Source organism: Dromaius novaehollandiae, chromosome W, assembly GCF_036370855.1.
Source record: "Dromaius novaehollandiae isolate bDroNov1 chromosome W, bDroNov1.hap1, whole genome shotgun sequence".
Lineage (NCBI taxonomy): Eukaryota > Metazoa > Chordata > Aves > Casuariiformes > Dromaiidae > Dromaius > Dromaius novaehollandiae.
The window spans coordinates 39,047,702-39,068,483 of NC_088130.1; the positions used below are offsets into that span (position 1 = coordinate 39,047,702).

At 40.1% G+C, this 20,782-nt stretch overlaps 1 protein-coding gene and 1 long non-coding RNA gene across 8 annotated transcripts in view; one reads left to right on the forward strand and one right to left on the reverse strand.

Moving 5' to 3' along the window:
* The window catches only part of LOC112992043 (ras GTPase-activating protein 1), a 63,600-nt gene extending 59,797 nt beyond the window's left edge, over nucleotides 1-3,803 (reverse strand). The window contains exon 1 of one of the 2 annotated variants that reach the window (XM_064500486.1): nucleotides 3,010-3,803. In XM_064500486.1, the coding sequence (XP_064356556.1) occupies nucleotides 3,010-3,488 (479 nt within the window). In that variant the 5' untranslated portion in view covers nucleotides 3,489-3,803. The remainder of the gene's footprint in view (nucleotides 1-3,009) is intronic. The other variant, XM_064500487.1, reaches the window with a different exon arrangement.
* Nucleotides 3,804-3,908: 105 nt separating this feature from the next.
* The window catches only part of LOC135324393 (uncharacterized), a 43,232-nt gene continuing 26,358 nt past the window's right edge, over nucleotides 3,909-20,782 (forward strand). Inside the window, exons 1-6 of one of the 6 annotated variants that reach the window (XR_010385748.1) lie at nucleotides 3,909-4,147; nucleotides 6,238-6,332; nucleotides 8,175-8,211; nucleotides 8,941-9,036; nucleotides 11,854-12,064; nucleotides 16,911-17,163. This is a non-coding gene — a long non-coding RNA (uncharacterized LOC135324393). Of the gene's footprint in view, nucleotides 4,148-4,808; nucleotides 4,829-6,237; nucleotides 6,333-8,174; nucleotides 8,212-8,940; nucleotides 9,037-11,853; nucleotides 12,065-16,910; nucleotides 17,164-20,782 lie in introns of those variants that run through there. The other 5 variants (XR_010385745.1, XR_010385747.1, XR_010385743.1 and 2 more) reach the window with 5 other exon arrangements.

Genomic DNA, 20,782 nt, shown 5'->3' on the forward strand with positions numbered 1-20,782 from the left:
GTTAGTTACTGGGAAAATTATTATGCCAGCTATACGGTATTTAAAAACTCATTTATACAAAAAGCTTGGTCTATGAGAATTTATTGCCTACAGCTTGCAACCTAGGAATTCACTCAGGTTTTAGACTTCATTTTCTCTTTTTTTAATATTTGCAAAGTGTGAGTTAGGAAATGGAAAAGTGATAAAGAATATGAACTAGAAAACACTAACAGCATCTTTTATCAGATAGTTCAGCATCTTTTATCAGATAGTTTTGTTTGGAGTCAGTAACCACAAATTCAGTAAGTCTTGAAATGTGATTCTTGTCCAAGGGAAGGCAAAAAAGCCCTAGTGAGTAGTTATATAAGAAATAATGTCTTTTCATTTTTATCCATATGTCTTTATCACATAAAGCAGAGCCAGGAGCGAAGAGCCGTACATGATAAACAAGTAAGACAAAGAAAGAACCATTTGACAGAACCGTAGAATTATCCATCAAGCACACCATGTGTGCTTCCTATAAAAACTGAATGAATTAGGAGGAAGTGGGAAAGGGTGGAGCTGCCAGTCATATTTAAACAAATGGAATAGCAGTTTTGTAATTACATTCAACCAGAGAAATTTAAGCTAGGTTTAAATTACAAATTCAATAACTGTTCTTAGAGACTCACACTGGACTTTTCCTTATAATTTTAAGATGATAGATAATATTGCTCTTTGTTTTGGTAATAAATCAACAGTTCAATGCCACAAGAGCAGATGGTATGACTATAAAGAAAGGACCCTTCCAAAATAAAACAGCAGGACTGAAAGGATACAATTTACTATCAACATATGGCCAATTTAAATCACTTAACCAAGAACGGTAAAAACTGATTTTGTATAAAACAGACACATGAAAGACAAAAAAGCTTTCTGATTATTTTTAAATCGGTCAGCCTACCATTTCTGTGGAACAGTCACGAAAAAAGGAAAAATTTACAAAGAAGAAAACACTTTGAAGTAGACAGAGGTATAAGTTGCTAAACCAATTTTTCTAATAAATTTGATTACTTGGATGTTTTTATATAAAGAATCTTCAAGATTCTCAACTACACAGTTATGCCCTGGTCCTGCAAGGACTTCAACATCCCTTTTAATAATGTGAGTAACCTTACTGACCAATACAAAGAAATCAGGACCTTTGAAGTCTTCCCCTGATGATGTACTTTTTGTCAGAACTTTTATATCCTCTCTTGTGAAAATTAAAAATCACGTTAGGATATGAGTTACAATATTTTGACAGAAAAATCTGCTTAGATTTGTAGAAGTGGTAAAGCTTATTTGCTATCAAATATGTAATTGTTCATAAATAATTACTCCAAATAACTACCCCACTTTCTAAAAATATTTTCAGGAAAAAAAAATTACTTACCCTTGGAGAAACATCATAACCAGTTCTAACAGAAAGAGCAGTCTGAACTTCCAGAGAGAAAACCAGAAGACCAGAATTCTGTGTCTCACTTGATAAGCAATATTGAAGAAGTAACTTCACTTTTCTGTGCTTCTATGTCCCTCCTCATCCTTTGTCTAAACTGCCTAATTATATTTCTAGCTCCTCAGGGAAACGTAGAAGTTCAAGACTATTCAAACGCTGTCTTCACAAAACAAGGTCTCAATCTTTACAAACTTCCATAAAAAGTCAAGAAATTAAACGAGGAAATGATTTCTAGAAAGTCTGTCAAGGTGAGAGAGATTAATTAAAAAAAGAATATTACAGTTTATACATACAACTCCATACAACTGCAGTGGCCCCTGAATTACTGGAAACAAATCAGACATCAGAGTTAATGTTTGCATTATTTCAGGTATGAGAACACGTAAAAATGAACCCAAATTCAGAGCGGTTTTCAGATGAACTTTCTGACCTTATGCCTTGGATACATCTGCAATCCTGAATCTTGAAACCCTAAGTTATCCACTATGCTTACTATAACTTCAGGAATAATACATTTGTAGATACCAACATAAGCAACTTAAGTCTTTGAAACAATTTCAGTTTGGGGAGAATAAGGTACCTGCTTGAGGGCTATTTTCTGTTCTAATACAATCCTTGCAACTGCTTCATGTAAACCTGCAGACTTCCTACAGTTAGTTCATTGTTAAATCCAAAGGTTGTGTTTAGAGTACTCACTAATTACATGAACTCCATATAACATTATCTGATCTTATATTTCACAAAATATAAACACAGAATTGCTCTGCCTCTAGTGCGAGGTATTACCAGCACTGGAGGAATCCCGATTAGTCGAATAGAAGGATAAGTATAAAATCTTACTGAAGATTTACAGTTCTTTTTTTTTCCCAACTACCTCTTCTCTCCAAACATAGCCTAATTAAAAATAACTTTCTTTAAAGCCAATTGAGCAGCAAAGCAGCAAAAGTTAGGCATTATTTAGAAGAAAAGCCTCTCCACTAATACTTTAACATATAGAAATAGTTATGTCCACTTTACATTCATGTCTCAAGACTGCTTGAATAAAAAAATGCATGTTATATTACTTATGTTTGTATCTGAAGTGGGAAAGCTAAACATGGTTCGTTTTTCTTAATAAAAAAGCAATATAAAAACTACTCAGTATAGGGTTTTTTAAAAAAGCAATGGATAACCCTTTATTTGGTTTAGGTTTTAAAATGAATGTTTACTACTCTTCCGAGAAAGATTACTGTGCTACTAGAAACTGAGAGAGTCTCCCCAACAGGTAGTTCAGTCGTAGTCAGGAAAACCTCACTCTTTCTGGCAGTTCGCAGTGTTGTTAGCATCGAAACTTGCAAAAGCTAACTCAGCTACATCGCAGGGCCGTTTTTAATTTTTTTTCCCCCTAAGCCAGGAGCCGACCCTCGCTGGGGTCAGAGCACCCCCCTCCAAGCACCCCGCCTCCTGTCACCGCCGCCCCGGCCCCCGGCGGCAGCGGGGCGCGGACCCCGCGCTCCTCCCGGCGGGCCCCGGCGGCCGGGCCGGGCCGGGCGTGGCGGCGCGCTGCTACTCACTGGTTCGTGGGGGGCGCGTTGAGCGGGATGGCCACCTCCTCCTCCTCGTACTCCGGCCCGTCCAGCGAGTCGCCTTCGTCCACGGTCCCCAGCCCCCCGGCCACGGGGGGCGGCTGCGGCGGCGGCGGCAGCGGGGGGAAGACGGTGGAGCCGGGCTCTGGCGGCGGCGCCCCCCGGGCCGCCTCCGGCCCCTGGCCCGGGCCGGCTGCGGCCAGGGCGCCGCCGCCGCACGCCGGCGGGGCAGGGCCCGAGCCGAGCGCCAGGAGCCCCAGCGCCGAGCACAAAGCCGGGCCGCCCGGGGGGCCGGCGCCCGGGCTGCCGCCGCCGGAGCCCGCCGGGAAGCAGCCCTGCGGCGCCGGCGCCCTGCCGCGGCACAGGGCGGAGTAGTGCCCCGGCTCCGCTCTGCCGCCGCCGGCTCCCGCCGTCCCGCCGGAGGCGGCCGAGCCGCTCTCCTCACCCCCAGGCTCGGCCGCCATCATGTTGAGCCTCGCCCCCTCCTCCCCCCGCGGCCGCCACACGTCGGGGAGGAGGCGACGAAGAGGCCGGGACCCCCCCCCGCCGGCCGCGCCGCAACGCGCCCCGCCCCGGCGGGAGCGGAGCCGGGACGCGCGGAGAACTTCCCCGGCGGCGACGGGCGCCGAACAATACCCGGCTGGGCGGGGGCTGGGCGCTCAGGGCAGCTCCGCAGGGCCCCGGCGCGGCTGCCTCATCGCGCTGCGGCCGCGAGGGGAGCGGCTCCCGCGGGGACGCGGCCCCACGCTCTCACCCCGCCCCCCGCCCAGCCAGCGAGCGAGAGCGAGCGCGGCTGCGGGCCGGGAACGGGCCGGGGCGGGGGCGGGAGGGAGTGAGCGAGCGGGCGAGCGCAGAGAAAGGAGCGGGCGGGCGGGCCCGCGGCTCTGCACCGCGCCTGCGCGCGCCGCCCACCCCTACCCGCGCGCGCGGCGCGTGCGCGCGCCCGGCCCCCGCTCCCAGGGCACGAGGTGGCCGGGAGCGAGGGCTGGGGCTTCTCTGTCCCCTCCGTACCGGGGCGGGTGGAGCCGGGAGGGCAGCGGGGAGCGGTGCCCCCCCCCCCGAGACACACACACACACACCGGCCCCGAAAAAGGGCAGCGTAGCGCCCCGGCAAAAGCGGGACAAGGTGGGTCTCCCCGGGCCGGGCCGGACCTCCCTCCTCCCCCGAGTTACGGCGTCGAGGTCGGGAACAGCCGCGCGGGCCGCTGGCGGCACCGGGGCGTGGAGCAGCGAGCTCGCACGCGGGCCCGTAGGGACGGCAGGGCGCGGCGCGGGCCTTCCCGGCGCTGGCAGAACAGAACAGAACGGAACAAAAAAAGGAAAAGGGGATTTGCTCGGTGCCGCGCTACTGCCTGCGGGGAGGACAGGGCCGGGCAGGCACCGCGGGAGCGGGGCGGCGACAGGTGCCGCCCTCGGCGGCGGCCGGGAGCCCCGCTCTGGGGCGGCGGGGCGGGGCGGGCGCCGCCGCGGGGCGGGGCGGGCGCTCCGGCGGGGGGGGCGGGGCCGCGCGACTGGCCGTTGCGGGTGGGGCAGGGGGGCGCGAGGGAACGGGTGCCGGTGCCGGTGCCGGTGCCGCTGCGCGGCCGTCGTGTGCGCCGCGCCGGGGTGCCCCTCCGCCGGCATTACCGCGGTGTTTATTCACTGTGCGGTGCGCCGCGGGGCCCCTTTCTAGGCGAAACTCGTCGGTGTTGCCCTGACGGGATCGGTCGGGGGGCTGCTGGCAGTGCCCGGGCGCGGCGGTGCAGGGTTTCTCAGCGCGCTGGAAGTCGCCGTACTCGCCCAGCGGCTTGGCAGCACTGCCTGGGAGGTGAGCTGCAAAAGCCGGAAGGGTTCGGACAGATGTAGCGTTAATTCACACCCCTGGGCCTGACTGTCTTCACACAGGATGACGATGCTGCTCCCTGAGTTTGGTTTTCTTAGAGAAATCCACTCTTTTTTTTCTTCTTCTTCTTTTTTTTTTTTTTTAAGAAGGATCATTTCTTGGAAATTATTACAAACACTTACAACTACATGGTATTCTAGCAGTAGGAATAAAAAATGCATACTAGAGTCTACAAGATACCCTTGTAAGAGTTGCAGTTCCATAGTTACGGAAATGTATTTAGTGTGCACTTTCCTGAAATTTTACTCCTTTTTTTTTCTTATTATTAACCAAGCCCACAAACTCTCACACCCAAGCCTATCCTTGTCATTAATAATTGTACTAACTTCAGTGGGTTTATTTGAATGCAGTAGGTTCACATCATATATAAGTACCTCTGTGATCCTCCATACACAGTTCTTACATGTGTAAGTACCTCCATTGTGTGACAAACATGTTACCAGGCAAAATAACATGTAGGTATCTTTTGATTTTTTTTCAGTATTAAAAGAGCTGACAAATAGTAGCACGTTGACACTTGCATGTCTCTCAAGAGTTCTCAGAAGGCATCTAAACATTCAGGTTTTCAAAGCTTTGCATTGCCCAAAACTATTAAGTGAATTTCTCCTGAGGCCACTAAAACAAAACTAATACTTCCACTTTCACAGCTCTCCAGCCGGCATCTTTTTATCTGCTGAAATGAAATTGCGTATCTTGCCTTCTGAAGGCAAAATTTGCTTCTAGTTACACCACTAATATCAGTGGAATTATGCTGGATTTGTGCCAGCGTCAATGAAAAGCAGAGTCTGGCTCTAGTCCTTAGTTTACAGGATTATAACACATTTACACCCTGCTGTTTTTCAGTTTAAGAAATTGCAGCTTCAGTGGCGGTCTCAAACAACTTTGATTTCCGCATTACCATGTTTCAGTATTATATATGTAATTTCAGATAATCTTGTAGCTGACTCTGTGGGCTTCTATTTACTGCTGTTTACTTTTCCTCACAGATTTTCAAATAAAATTATTTTAGCACAATCTTGTTGCTTTTGAAGAAGTGATACTCCTAAATATAGAAATGCAGTGTAAATATTTATAAGATTCCCTTTATGAGGCCATCTTTTTTAAGTGCCTTGAAGGGCAACAGCATGTGTGTGGGTATGTGGGGACTAGAAGGACAGCTGTGCTAAGAATTCCCTGCAAGAGAGGGTAATGAAACTGCAGCCATCCTTCATGAGATTTGTTTTAGGAAAAGAAGCTTTAAATTCAACAAGGATTCCAACAGAGAACTAGCTTCTTGTAAGATCAGCTAAATTGTTGCATCTCTGTCCCTGACACAGTTTCTTTTCACTTTGCAGGCAAAGCTGTCTGTCCCAGCATCACTCGGCGTTCCGGGTAACATAAGCACACCTGCGTTTCCTCTTAACAGACTTTCCTCTGTTAAGGCCTACAGGTTGGTTTCCATTACACAAGCTTTCATGGGGCTTAATTTACATTAATGTATTCAGATGAACGAACAAGTGAACCTACACTTCCTTAATACTTCTTGTGTGTTTACAAATGCATCTTTATTTTGAATACCCTGCTATAAATGATGCTGGGATAGTTACTCATTCATTACAGCTTACAGCTGCTGTGGATGATGTCAAATTAGATTATCTGAAAAATGTATTTGTGTATGCCCTAGAGATAATTTGCAGGATGGCTAGTCTGTGAATTAAGGTGTACGGGATTATTTCTGTGCTGCCTATTGGGTCTGGTATCCCTTAACCTTGGTCTAATATTGAAATATCACTGCACAGATAGTTTACAAATTTTCTGTTGTTCTAACTTAAACGTATTTTGGTTGCTTTGACCCATCTGTAGAAAGGTCCAGACTGACTCTGTATCTAATAAAAATACGTTGTTGCACATTTGTTAATGTCCTCTTAAAACTCTCTTCGTTTATTGTTTTAATTTATGGGGAAAAAAATCTGATCACATGATACTGCCTGTGGAGGACTTAAACAATCTATGTCTGTACTAGTAAATGAAACAGAACGTTCCCAGCGCTGGAGTATGGCTGTCTACACAGTTAAATCTCGTATAGCCCAGTCCATAGGACCCTTTCCTCCTGTACCTACAAACAATCAACCAGACAATTTTCAGAAGCTGTTCAGCAGTGGGGACTGTTCCCAGTAGGTAGTTTGTATGCAGCTTCTTGATTTTGGAGCCCAAGAGAGTTTCCTTGCGGAGCTGCATGTCATTCTATGCCAGTTGGCTTTGGAGCACCGGAATGTTTGTGGGCGCACTTAGTAGTGTAGATATAGCCATAGTTTACTGCCACTTTATTTATAGTGACAGGTGCTTGAAGTCCTTGATAGATGCAGTTCTGACTGCAAAGACTGTGGGATCCAAAGCCATATCCTGCAATGTAATGCTGGGTGAATTCCAGTGGCACGGAGGACCTCCTTTGAACTGTGTTCCCTATTCAGAGACCCTGGTTTATACAGGCTACTTGTACAGTATGCGTCACTCATATGCATTTGGGACTGATATGATATGTACCACAAGAGTGGTGACATATGCCAAGGGACTGAATACATGATTAAGAACTCATGAGTTTTCAGGCTGGATTTGTCCCTGATTTGCATAGCCTTGGGCAAGTCATTTGTACAAGGTTACCTTTTCTCCATCAGTAAAGTAAGAGCAAGCTATTTCACAGATGTGTCACAGGATTAATTAGGTTTTTTACAGCATTTTGAAACTGTTTAGCATTAATGCTTATTAGTATGAAAAAACACATGAAGTGAACAACCCAGTATTTCAGTCATGTTATTTATAAAGAAGATGTTACGTGGATCACGGATATAAACACCATGTAAACTTCACCTTTACTCCTTATTTCAGAAGCATTCTGCTTCTGTCCTCTACCTGAGCATAGATTATTTCCACTTTTCCAAAGGTGTTATCCACTTTCAGAAATAAATAGCAACAGGAGGATTTTCAGTCTTTCTGTTGCAGGATGGAATGACAAGAAAATAGGCTCACCATAACGTGGAACCCAGAATGCTCCAACTATTTGAGCTCTTCCTCTCATTGTACTCCCACAGCTATATAATAGACAGTTACAGAGTCAGGGCTAATTCCTCCTATCTAAGTAGCTTCTGTAACTCCATCACAGGCCAAATGTGTTGCTGGGGAGGTGGAAAGGAGGGCAGAATCAGGGCAAGAACTTCAATACTGATATTTTTATTTCTTGTAACTTAAACTCTTTACATCCCTCATGTTTATATTTTCTTTTCTTTCATATCAGATAAATCTGACTTCATCCCCAGAACAGTTATCATAAGGTAATCACCGAACAGCCATAATTGCTGCCTGCATATTTAATTTTAGGTCTCTGCTGTTGATTCTTCCGTTTTCATGGTACGGATTAGGAACTTTTGTTTGCATTGAAAGTTTTGTTTGTATTGAATCTCTGAATGGATGATTAGTGGTGATCCTGTTTTTAAATTCCTCCATTTTACAAGCTCGACAGTTTTCAAGTGGTATTTTTGTTAAATGACTTGCAGATTATTATTAGTTTTCAAGAACATCTTTGTCACATGAGAAATGATCTCTGTCGAACTCCAAACTCTGCCATAGCCCTTTGTCACTACTAATTTTTTCACCTATGGTATGATGTCCTCTCAAATAAGTGTTTACAAAATAAAAACTGCAGTTCAGGTGAATTAAACCCAAATAAAAAAATGTAATCCTCATTGTAATAGAAATAGTATTCTATCTTTAGTCATAATATATGTATTTAGAGGCATTCAAATTCATAAAGAAAATACTACTTGGTCAGTACCTTTATTCTTGTCTTTTATCCAAAATGCAAAAATATATATATAAAAAATACATATATATATTTTTATATATACACACAAACTAATGAACTAATTAATAGGGATTGTCATTAACGTAATTATTGGGACGTGATACCTTTCTTTTTAGTTTCTTTTGGCTGTCTTGTAAAATGGCTTAGAAAGGTTTTCTATAGTTGTTTCTCATTTTTCACTTTCTCTTTTTAATTGTAGAACAGCACCATTATACAGAGGCATAGATTTTCCCTTGTCTCACTTGACTTCAGCCTGCGTCTGGAAAAAAAATCTTTTCCTCTGACTTTGCATGGTGTAAGTTAAAAGTGTGGTACTTTCCTTCTCTCTTTTTTTTTGAGCCCTTTGTGCACATAGCAAATTTTTTCTGTCTTGGGAACAAACTGATATTACAGTTTGATGCTCAGCCTCATCACAACATTTCTTTGAGTCTGAAATCTTACATTAGTTAGAACATTGAGGCTCAAAATCTTTCCTTCTCAACAAATCCTGTTACTCACTGATCTGAGTGTGGCCATACTTTATGCAGTCTATCCCAGTCTTGAACATTGGTGAATTTTTTTTTCCTTTCTTATTTGTACATCTTGGCAGATTTGTTCTAACCTGTTTGTGCCACAGTTTTCTTGAGAATTGGCTTTGGAAAACATAAAATTTCTGTGGCATACAATTTAAATGTTGTAAAGAGCTTACTGGTTTAAACAAAGAGTAATTATTTTACTGTTTTCTTTTTTAAATTCAATTCTTTCATTTGAGTGTAATACACTTGTGTCAGTGTGTATGTTCTTATCCTTAGTTATTTCCACATTACCACTGAATTTTTAAAATACTGGCTATTTGTTATATTTCTAGTTTTAGACTATTTTCTATCTCCTGAGGTCTAGAATGGTTGTTTTTGACATGTCTGTGGAAACATATGATACTCGTCTGAATGAATGTTCATCTTGGATGATATAAAATATAGTATATCAGGAAATGAATTATTCTAAAACATCTATTTTAAGTAAGAACAACAACATTCAGTAGCAGTCTGTTTGGAGGCATTGCACAGTCTCGTGGCTGCACGTTGGGCCTTGCTAACAGAGTCAGAAGCTTTGCTTGCTGCTGCTCTTTGCCTGGTAAATCTCTATCTGACTTTTTGTTCTTTCAGACCTTCTAAAAATACAGTTATGGCAACAAAGCAGACAATATTTTTTTCCCTTGAATTCTAAGAGCTGAGAAAGTGCATCTGTAAAGGCTAATACCAGTAAGAGTATACATGGCATAAGAGAGTACAAAAATGAAGTTGTGTACGATAAAAACAATGAAATTGTGTATCAGATTTCATCAAGTTTTCCTGTGGCCAAATACTTTGCTATAATTTCTATATGTGTCTGAGAAAATACATATTCATTGACTGCCATGCAACAGCTTTTTACCACTTGGCAGGATTTTGCCTTTTAACAGCCACTGTGGTTAGACTCTTAGACCCGTTGTACATGCTAGATTTAGACTGATGTTCTAGCACTTCACATGAACCCCCTGCAGTAGGTGTTTTAAAAATAGACATAGATAATGAAAACTTCACTGGTTTGTGTATTTAGAACTGGGGAGGTATTTAGAGCTGGGGAGGTGGAAAGAAGTGTGCTGTAATTTGTTACTCCTTTAATAACTGTCACCTTGTATCTGGCAAAAATATATTAACAAAAGCAATACAGTTGTGAGATCAAGCTTATTAGTTCAGACATAGCACTGTCAAATGCAGCTACACTGCCCAAAAGCTGTGCTGCTTTTTCCTCAAAGCACTGTGCTGTGCCGTATGGCATGTATACAGGCTTGGGTCAGTACTAACTTGAAGATGTCAGTATTATGTTTTAATTAACTGGCAAATCTAAAAATTCATGAACTAGTCTAGAGATTGTCAGTCTTAATTCACAGTTCTTTAATTTCCATTCTATATTTTTGCATATATTTAAATATGAGAGAGACCTGTCTATTTATGCTTGTCTATACTTATAATTTATTTATTGAAATATGCACATAAAGCCAGTGTGGATTCTCTCCTGAGCCTATATGTATTGAGAGACTCCATTTATAGACCTTTTGAGCAATTGTATTATTTTTTAAGTGACGTTAAAAAATCCTCTTTTTCAGAAGCTGATCTGGGATTTATTACATATTTTCCATAATAAAAGACAAAAAATGATTTAGGAAGGACAAACATTTTCCCTTTGGGAATTTGACAGTATTTCACACATAATAATTTTCTCTGCTTAGTTAATTACAGGCCACTTCCAAAAAGATTCTCATTAATGAATGCCCTTAGGTTTGTGCTTCATGTAACTGACTTTGTTGATGGACAAAAATTTGCACAGAGATGAACATCTTTGTAGTTTTGCAGCTGTTTAGGTATCCTTTGGATGTTTGTAGAGAGGCTTTTATGGGAGCTGGAGAAAGGAGAAAAGTTTTATAAGAATGAACAAACAGGAAAATGTGAATACACTCATACTACCTACAGAACTTCCTCTGAGACCCATTATGTAATCTGTGTGGGATGATCCCAGCCTTGAATGCTTGGAAGACTGTCTTTCACTTCAGGCTAGAGCAATTTTTCATGCTACCCTGACACTGTTAAACAAACAGCTGATCACACTGTTGGGATTATAGGTATATATCACTTACATTCATTTCAGTAACCTGATTTCTCACTTGGTAGTTATTAGTTGCAATGACTTAATATAACCCTCCCAAGTAAATCTTGTATTTAAATAAAGGATATTTGTGTCATAGCTAACAGGTGTCCACGTAAATTAAATGATATACATGTCCTCTAAAAATCAACAAAATAACTGTAATATGAATATTGTTTAGCAGGCTCATATTCTGCATTAATTGTAGAAATTGATATTCATGCTTCATAGAACAATCTGAGTGTAAAATCCAAATAGGGTATCTATTTCTAGATATAGCTGTAATATAAGTAACAAAAACCTATATATTGGTCTTTTCAAAGAATACTTGTTTAGTAGAGCTGATAAAATAACAATGGAAATTATTTATTTTTTAATTTTGGAATTTCACTTAAGTTTCCAGTTACCAAAAAATTGTAATCAACTCTTTTGACCTGACATTTTTCAGTGAAAGTCTTCATCAACAGTGTCACTGGAGATGAAAAACCAGGAAAGGAAATACAGTCATGAATTTGGACATAATGTGGCTGGATCTAATTTCATGTACATCGTGTAGCTAGACCTACTCTCATGGACATCAAATCTGTGTAGAGCTTTCCAGTAGTTTTGGAAGATGACTACTCATATGGTGTCATAAAAACTGTATACACCTGCTGAAGGTAAGAAACCAGTATTTGCATGTTAGGCATATACAATATATTTGCAAATTGGTAACTGTGTCTAAGGTCATATTTACACATGTAAAGTATCCATTCAGTTTATGAAGATTCCTATTTCCGTATGGGTATGTATATACTCCCATGAAACAAGTTCCTTCAAGTATTACACTGCGAGCTTAGGTGTCCTGTTCTTCTACCTACAAGGTAATTCCTATGTGGCCTCCATCCTAGGATAAGTTTTTCAGTTAATAAATGTTTTAAATTAGAAGGATGAAACAAAATGTTAAAATTCAGTGTGCTAAACCCCATTTTTAGCTATTTTTGTTACAGGATTAAGACACTATGTATTAATCAAACTGTGGAAATTATTAGGTGAAATTCTGTGGCCTATGTTGTATATTTGCTCAGACTCATACCTTTTATGACCTTTTATAATCTGTTACTCTGAATGTACTGCTCAAATTTGCTATTTATTACTGTTCCAATTATTATTCTATTTCCTGCTTATGATAGTATTTGCTTGTATGAAAGAAATTCTTTTAAGCTGGTTGCATTTCCTTGACTGACTTTGAAATCAGTTCCACAGTCATAAACTAAAGACTAGACACATGAGTAGACCATACTCTTACTTACTTACTGTGTGGTGTAACTCATTCCAGAGTAAATTAAATATGACCCAGCAGTTACTTTACTGGATTTTAACTGATTTTGGATCAAATGCTAAGTGGTATTAAACAGGAGATCACTAGCTGTCATTCCACTGTTCTCTTTGAGTTTAAATGAGAGATACCTGAAGAACTAATGGCAGTAGTGAAATCACTGCTGAACCTAATTACTTTAAAAGGGACAGAAAATTACTTTAAAAGGGACAGAAGTCTGCTATATATGCTTCAACACAACATTCTTCATGGTTGGGAAGATAGGATATTCAAATAGCATCTGATGTATGGCATCTGCTAAATGTAGACAGTTATTTTAGCAGCAGCTAACAGTTAGTTATAAATAAAATTAATTACACTTGACATTTAAATTATAACTTCTACGTACAATTTATATTTAATCTAAGATTTTGCCAAGATATGCTGGTATATGGTTTATTTGCTGCTTTCAGCTTCCATAAGTGTCTTTGCAACTTTCATTGACATAGTGTAATTTGCAGTGATACTAATTTCCTCATAATCAGTGATTACACATGGATTTTGATATATGTGTGTATATACATATAATCGTGAAATGTGCAACTATTTAGAGAAATATTTTCATCGCAGAGTATATAACAGGAATGCACAAAGCTACAGCCTCTATTTTTTTCCCTATGAATAGCGGTACCTGCATAGAATTTGTTACAGGGGCAAGGTCTAGTCAGCAGTAGCACAGCAAATGGAAAATAGAGGAGGTTAAGTACTAAAACCCTTTTATTCCAGCTAACGAGAAGTTTCAGTGTACCAAGTTAGAATGAATTTGTACGCCAAGGATCAAATCTTTCTGGGTGGATAACAGTGGGTGAAGAGGACAGAGGATTCTCTGTTAACATTCTTTTTTTTTTTTTAAGTCTGCTTTTTCTAAAGTGCATGCTGTCATTCAATTAGAAATTAAGTTAGGGTAGTTTTATGGCTCATGTCACACATGACTTAGATTAGATGGTTGTGGTAGTCTTTTGTGGCTCTGCAAATTTAGGACAATTTGCTGGGGTGTGGTTCACATGGTGGAGGAGGAGGCTTCTAGAGTCTCCTCCTTTATACGCACAAGGAATAAGCATATCCACAGTCTCTCATTCAAGAGGGTATAGAGGCTACATGATGAAATGTGCTACTTTATGTAACACTAAGAAAACATTTTAATAATAACACAAGAAGAAGAGGAAGCAGGTGATCTAGATATAGTCCAGTTGATATTCTGAGAGGCTTTGCTTTCTGAGAAAAGGAGCTTGCATCTGAAAGAGTATTATGAGCTAAAGGTAACTCTGCATTTGGTGGTTAGAGGAGAGTCAATGAAGCTCTCAGTGGACATTCAGTCTCTCTCTAATACTGAAGGAGGTTTTCCTCTGGGGCTGGTGAGACAAGCTCTAGCTTATTTTAAACAGAGCTGCAGTAAATCAGAAGCTGTTTTCTCTTTATGAACAAAAGGACCTGGCTTGTGGCTAAATTCATGCAGTATGATAGTCAGCAATTCCAAAGTGAATAAAGTCAGGTTGGCAAGTTTCAGACAAGGCTTAAGCATCACTTTTTATTGGAATTGGAGCTGGCAGTGAGGATGGGTCTTCACTGGTGCATACTTATCTAGGCTTTTGAGCCTACTATTGCTGCTGCATTCAAAATGCACAGAACTATTGAGAGATTAGGTCATGTCAGATCTGCACAAGAAAATGGAGTTGTCCCATTTCCCTAACAAAGGGTGCTTCTTAACATTCATGCTTCCAAGTTTTTGCTTCTGAGTAGGGGAATTGTGCACTGTCACATCACTTCCTACTATCACCTTGTACCCTTAATTGGCTTGCATAGCAATTTCATGCCTCAAGTTAAAGCAGATGCTAATTTAGAAAGTTACGGGCTTGTATATATGAGATGCACATGATAATGCTCCATTCTACAACTGAAGTTCAACTTACATTGCTATAACTAGAAATTCCTGTGGAGAATTTATTCTTGTGGGAATGAAGAGTAAATTGCATGTAATTTGCAAAACATAAGTTTGGTTGCAGCTGTGCTCCAAATTTTCTAGCAATTCTGCATTTGCCTTCCTGTCTTTCTTTCTCACCCTTCCAACCACTTTACTGTCCTAAGCATCCAATCTACTTATTGGTATGACCTGTAGGGAATAGGGCACATGGACATCACCAAAGCCTGACATGAGCTTCCTGTTCGAATGCTAGGGGTTGGCCACATTTTGCCTTTCTCTATCTGACGCTTCTGATATCAGCATAGCTAGCAAACATATTACTTTAGCTAGACCTGTGCCATACTTCCTCACCTGAGCTAAGATCATAGGTCTTATCAGAGTCCAGGAAGAAGGGGAAACAAATCCTAGCCATCAGATAAAGAAAATATGGCATATTTGAGAACAGTACCTTGGCAGCAGAGAAGCAAGGTCTCAGTTGGGTTACTGTGCAGTGCCATAGCAAAAGTAAGGTGCCTGCAAGAAACTTAAAAGCAACCAAGCATTTCCATAAGCAGCAGTTTCTTTGGAATTTGTGTCATACCTTCCTATGCATCCCTACCTCCTGCATCTTCCCACATTATCAGAACCTCTTTTCTTACCTAAATACTACCTGAGAAAGATACAGTTGTTTCTGAGCTATGTGAGGACTGTTTGGTTGAAAGCCACATGCAGACTAGTGGCAAACCAAAGAGCTCACCCTGAGGCCTTTCTCTCTGGGGGGCATAAGTTGTTTAGGGAAGTCTTTACACCTTACCCTAATTTTCCTAAAACTTAAAGAAAATTAGTTACTTCTGAGCCCTGGTAAAAACTGGGTCAACATTTGGCCAATGGCTTCAAAGGTTATTGGGGAGGATAGACATTTACACACATACACGCACGTGCACAGAGCATGGTTGCATGGATCTCATTTTCTTAGCAAGCAGGGCTAAAAAAAGACTGCCTTAGCATAGCAATGTGTTTATCAAGTGCTATAGATACTGTGGTTCATGTCTGGTGCATGCTTGTTTTTAATTATTTTGGAAATTAGTTCAGTTAATTGCTTTAACTTATTTAAAAAATTCTTCTGAATCAGTTAAATCTTAGCAAGGTACATTTTTATTAACATAAAATTTAGAAAGGCTATTTTTATCAACAGGAACTCCATCTGTGTTTCTTCAGTGTACTAAAAAAATTTCAGCAGCATGAAAACTTCATATTGGTGACACATCACATGGAGAAATTTACAAGTTACCAATATTATCAGTTCCTAAGGTGCTAAAACTCATTGAAAAACAGCAGTAATGGTACTACAAACCAAAAGGCTGCCACAAGGTGCATGAAATAATATATTTTAGATGCAAAAAGCATTCTATTAGAGCTGTAGGAACTGCTTACCTCTATCTCCCTTTCCTAAACACGTGGCTATGCCTTCCAGCAATCCAGAACATCAGCATTGTGTTGCGTGATAGTAATGCACGCTCTTGGCAAACACAGACCCAGTCCTAGAAGGAGGGTTTTCTCAGTTGTGTCATAATATGCAGTAGCACATTGGTCAGGGCCAACAGAGGGAGAAAAAGGGTGAAGGGAACTATAATCCTCCTAATCCCCCTGTTCAGTCTTTGCTAATATTTCTTGCCATATCTCCCTTAGTCTTCCTGGAGAGATACTTTTTTCTTTTACTGTTTCACTGCATGGCTAATCCTTCAATATTAAGAATTCTGTAAATGGTGAATTAAACCAGCCTCAAAAGGAAAACTAATTTTAATTCTATGCCACATCTTAATTATTTTTTAATTCAAATATAGCCCCCATGACCTATGACAGCCTTGCATTTTCCTAATTTGAAATGAAGAACAGCACATCTGTAATCAATTGTATCCTGTATTGCAAACAATCAGGCAGTCACCTGCTAATGATAATCTGTCTGAGGTAGGGAGGTTCCACAGCACAGTTTTAAAGCATATGGGAAGAGAGATAGAAAGCACTGTATGTCCAGCCTTAAAAAAAAAAAGAAAAAAAGAAAAAGAAAGAAAGAAAAAAAAAAAAGAAAAGGGGGAGGGGTTCTGCAGAAGATGGGAATTATTGTAGGATTTTCTTAAGTCTTTATTGCTGTGGAAGTGTAGTATTGTAGATTACTACCTTAGTGGCTGGATCCTGGAAAGCAGTGATGTTAACCATTGTTCAATATTTTATTTTGTTTTGAAAAAAGCAACAGCATAAGAGGAAATGCTAATAGAATTACTGAAAAACTGTAAGAATGTAGGAAGGTGGCTCACTAATTCAATGTCTTTCTGAAGTAAGAGATGGAAGAGAGTAAAAGGAGAAAGGAAAGGACAAAAAGACCATGAAGGAAAACACCGCAGTAGCCACGATGCTGGTAGAGAAATGACTTAAAGCAGCAAAATGGAGCCTGGTAGCCAAGAAGACCAGACAAGGAGGCAGTTAGTGGAGATGCTGAGCAGGTAAATACTGTTCTTGGAGCATATAGTCCATCTGTTCACCTTCCACCATTTTCCTTGCTGCAATCCTGCTACAGTCACAGTAGACTGCTTTTTCAAGGCTAGAGCAGTTACATATATATGTGTATGTTAATTGTAACAAAAAACATCATAGAAAGCAAATGTTGTAAATGCCTATTGTGGTGTAACTCTGTGCGTATATGAAACATCATGCTCGTTTTTCAAAATAGGTGTTCAGACGTACTTCTGGTAGGCTAAGAGAGCTAAATAAAGCATTTTCTCAGCTCTGCAGAATTTTCTCCTTTGCTTTTCAGCTGTCATGCAGGAGTCAGCATGCACTTATAATTCAAGGCAGCCTCCTGACTATAGTCACCATTTACCCTTCAGTTTCCCAAGAGTGTACTCTATCATCCTGCATCAGCTTTTGTGATGGTTATTTCTTTTCTAGTCTGATGAAAAGTTTTATCAGCCATACTGCTAGAGGAAAGGCCAAGTCTCCTGGAATAGAAGAGGGATGCTAATGCTGTTCATTTCCAAAGCATAACTTTCTCTAACAAGTCAGTATTTTTCCGTTGGAAAGAATAGGTCAGAATTTATGAAAATTACCAAATCATGGGGTTTTTAGGCAAACTTGCAATAATGCTAATAAGTCTTATTATAGTGATAACACAGACTCTACACTGCATTGAAGAAATACACCTCAGTTCCTGTGAACTCCAAGGCCTTGTATGTGTTATAAATAAAGAGAGCGTGGGTTTTATTAATTGCATAAATGCAGTTGGAGGACTCTATATTTGCAGATTCCTATTGACAAGTTGAGAAGTTGTTGAAAGCCTTACAACAGCTTTACTAGCTGCCTACAGCTCTACTGCAACAGTCCCAGAAGTAGATCTGTCTATATCAAATTGGTTAGCACCTCTTAGCAGCAGCAATCAAGGACAAAGTGCTAGTATGTGATAGTAGTTTTGAATCAATGAGGCACTTGTATTGGCTCGTTGTCTCATCGTATCTGGGTTAAATTTTGTGCAAGTCTGCGAGAAACACTTTCTATAATGTTTTTGGAATTGGACTTGAAGTTATAGAACAAAACAATCATTCGCTAGATTCTGCTAGATACTCCTCCATATGCTGTAGAGTCAATCATTATGAGATACCCACTCATGACGTTTATGTGCACTTCAGAGGAAATCCCCTCCATGTGGTAGCTATGACTCTTTATAAACACCAGCTGTTTACTTGGACTGGACCGACTAGGATTAAGTGCTTGTATAGAAGAATCACATTTTTTAAATACTCCCTCAAGTATAGATAGACCATCAGTTGAAGAAACGATGGGCAGAAATCCTAGAAAGATTTTTGGTTCAAATTATAATGACATGTCTGGCATATCTGTAATCGCTGTCAGATTAAAAAATAGATGATTAGAGTAATATCACTTGGCCTGTAATACACTTGGATAGAGTTTTAAGATTTCATCCCCCTACAGTATCTGGTACAGTGCTGAATATGTAGGCAGAATTCACCCAGTTATTTAAAAATCAATGCAACGCTTCAGGTTTACACAAAATGCATTCAGTAAAGCTCTTTCTGGGTATGATGGAATTGCCTCAAATAATGCACACAGTACCAGCTTAAACATCTCCAGGTACTTAGAAGCATGTGTACAGAAGACAGTCTCTTCTCATGCCACTTGTAATTCCACATAACTCCTCCAAGGACAGGAAAAACAATCACTGACTAAAGATGCTGAAAAAGAACTATAATGCATTCTTAGACTTACGTTTATTATAGAAGGATCATTTAGTCCCTCTAATTTAGAATTTGTTGTGTAAATGAGTTAATAATCAAAAATAAGATGATTCTTATCCTATGCATAGTATTTCTCAGATGTTAATACACAGCAACCTGGAATTTAACACATTTAAACATAAAATAATACAAAATTAACAGCAGCATAATAATCACTTATAAAAGTTATTTGGAATTCTCAAGTTTTATTTTTTTAAGTACTGTTTATTTTTTTTTTCACTGATAGAACCAATAGCTTATTTACACAGAGACAAAACAGTGAAAAATATACAATATCGCCCTATCCACTTCTGTCGGTTTGGAACGTCATCATGTTTCGCATATACACCATTCAGTATCAAAAATAAAAGATTAGACTCATGGTCACATGGCTAAGAGACTCATATAGGATAATACCAAATCTGCTACAGGAAAACAGCTCATACAAATCATATCCTTGATATGGAATTTGCCTGTAGAAGTTTCCTTTTAAACATGTGTCTACACTGTCTAAGCACTTGCAATATGCAGTTTTCTTAACCTACTTTAGGCAGTCTTTTTAGAATCTTTCTAGTTTAGAATCTATTTGTAGAACTGTATATTTCACTGTGCTCGTAGAAATGGAAGGTTAGGATGACTGTCTCACCTTAGATTTTGAGAGGCTAGAAATCTGAAGGTAGATCCTTAACACCTATTTAAGCAAAAAGATATGGAACAAAGTCTGCTTTCAGTGTTCTAGTACATACCGATTTAATTTAAGAGAGTCATTTCAATGGAACATCAGAATTAAGCAAAACTGTCAATATTGAACCACTCAAAAAGCTTTCAGGAGCACTTTAACATATTTATACTCTGTAACCTAGGATAGATACTGACTCATACTGGATTTGACTGCAGAAAATTCAGATTCTTTTGGAAAGAAATGTATATATTCATTTGAAATAATTGCTTTTGTTTTGATTTTTGTATTGCATAGCAGCATATAGTATGTTAAAATGCTTAATGAAATACTGTGTTGGAATGAAATGTTCTGATCAATCCCAAACTCATTCTTGAATTTTCTTTCTTGGCGAATTAGAGAAAGCCAGGTTTTCATTATGATTCAGAGTGAAGCAAAATGTCAAAACCTCTCTATATTTTGGGAAATAGGTGTCACAGTCCCACCCTTAAGTAAACTGGTCACAAAAATGTATACTCAAATGAGGTAAAATTTTTGCATAAAACTGAATACAGTGTCCACTATGTTTTGCTGTCAGCTTCAGTGAATTCCACGTGTAATTTGTCTCAGTTACAGTGAATGGATGTCACCCAATTGTTCACATCCTCTGCATATATAATTGTATAGATTTTTTTTTTTTTAGAGGATGATCAGTGCATCTCATTCAAAGAATACAAACTGTGTCGTAATATGCCATGAATATTTCTGCACGCATGTCATATTACGTTAAACTTCTATAGAAACAAAAGAAGAGAGGGTTGTGAGAAGAGTGAGGTTGTGAGGAACAGCCTGGAATACTTTCTAAACAAAAAAGAATACAAACAAATGCTCAGTGTGAACTACTGTATCACAGTCTTTCCTTCTAAAAATTAGTTTCTGTGCGAGCAGGCACCTATATGTGTATAGTGTACCATAATTGAGGTATTAGCATATCGTATGTCCATTATGATTGTTACATTTCAGAAGGAATGACTTGGAATATACTGAATTTTGGTGTCCAGACTGTCAGATAATAATGCATACATTATGTGAACTAATTAACTTAATCTGACAATGTTCTTGGAACATAAGGAAGAACTGTCTGGCTTTAATCAAACACTTCTGATGGCTGGGACG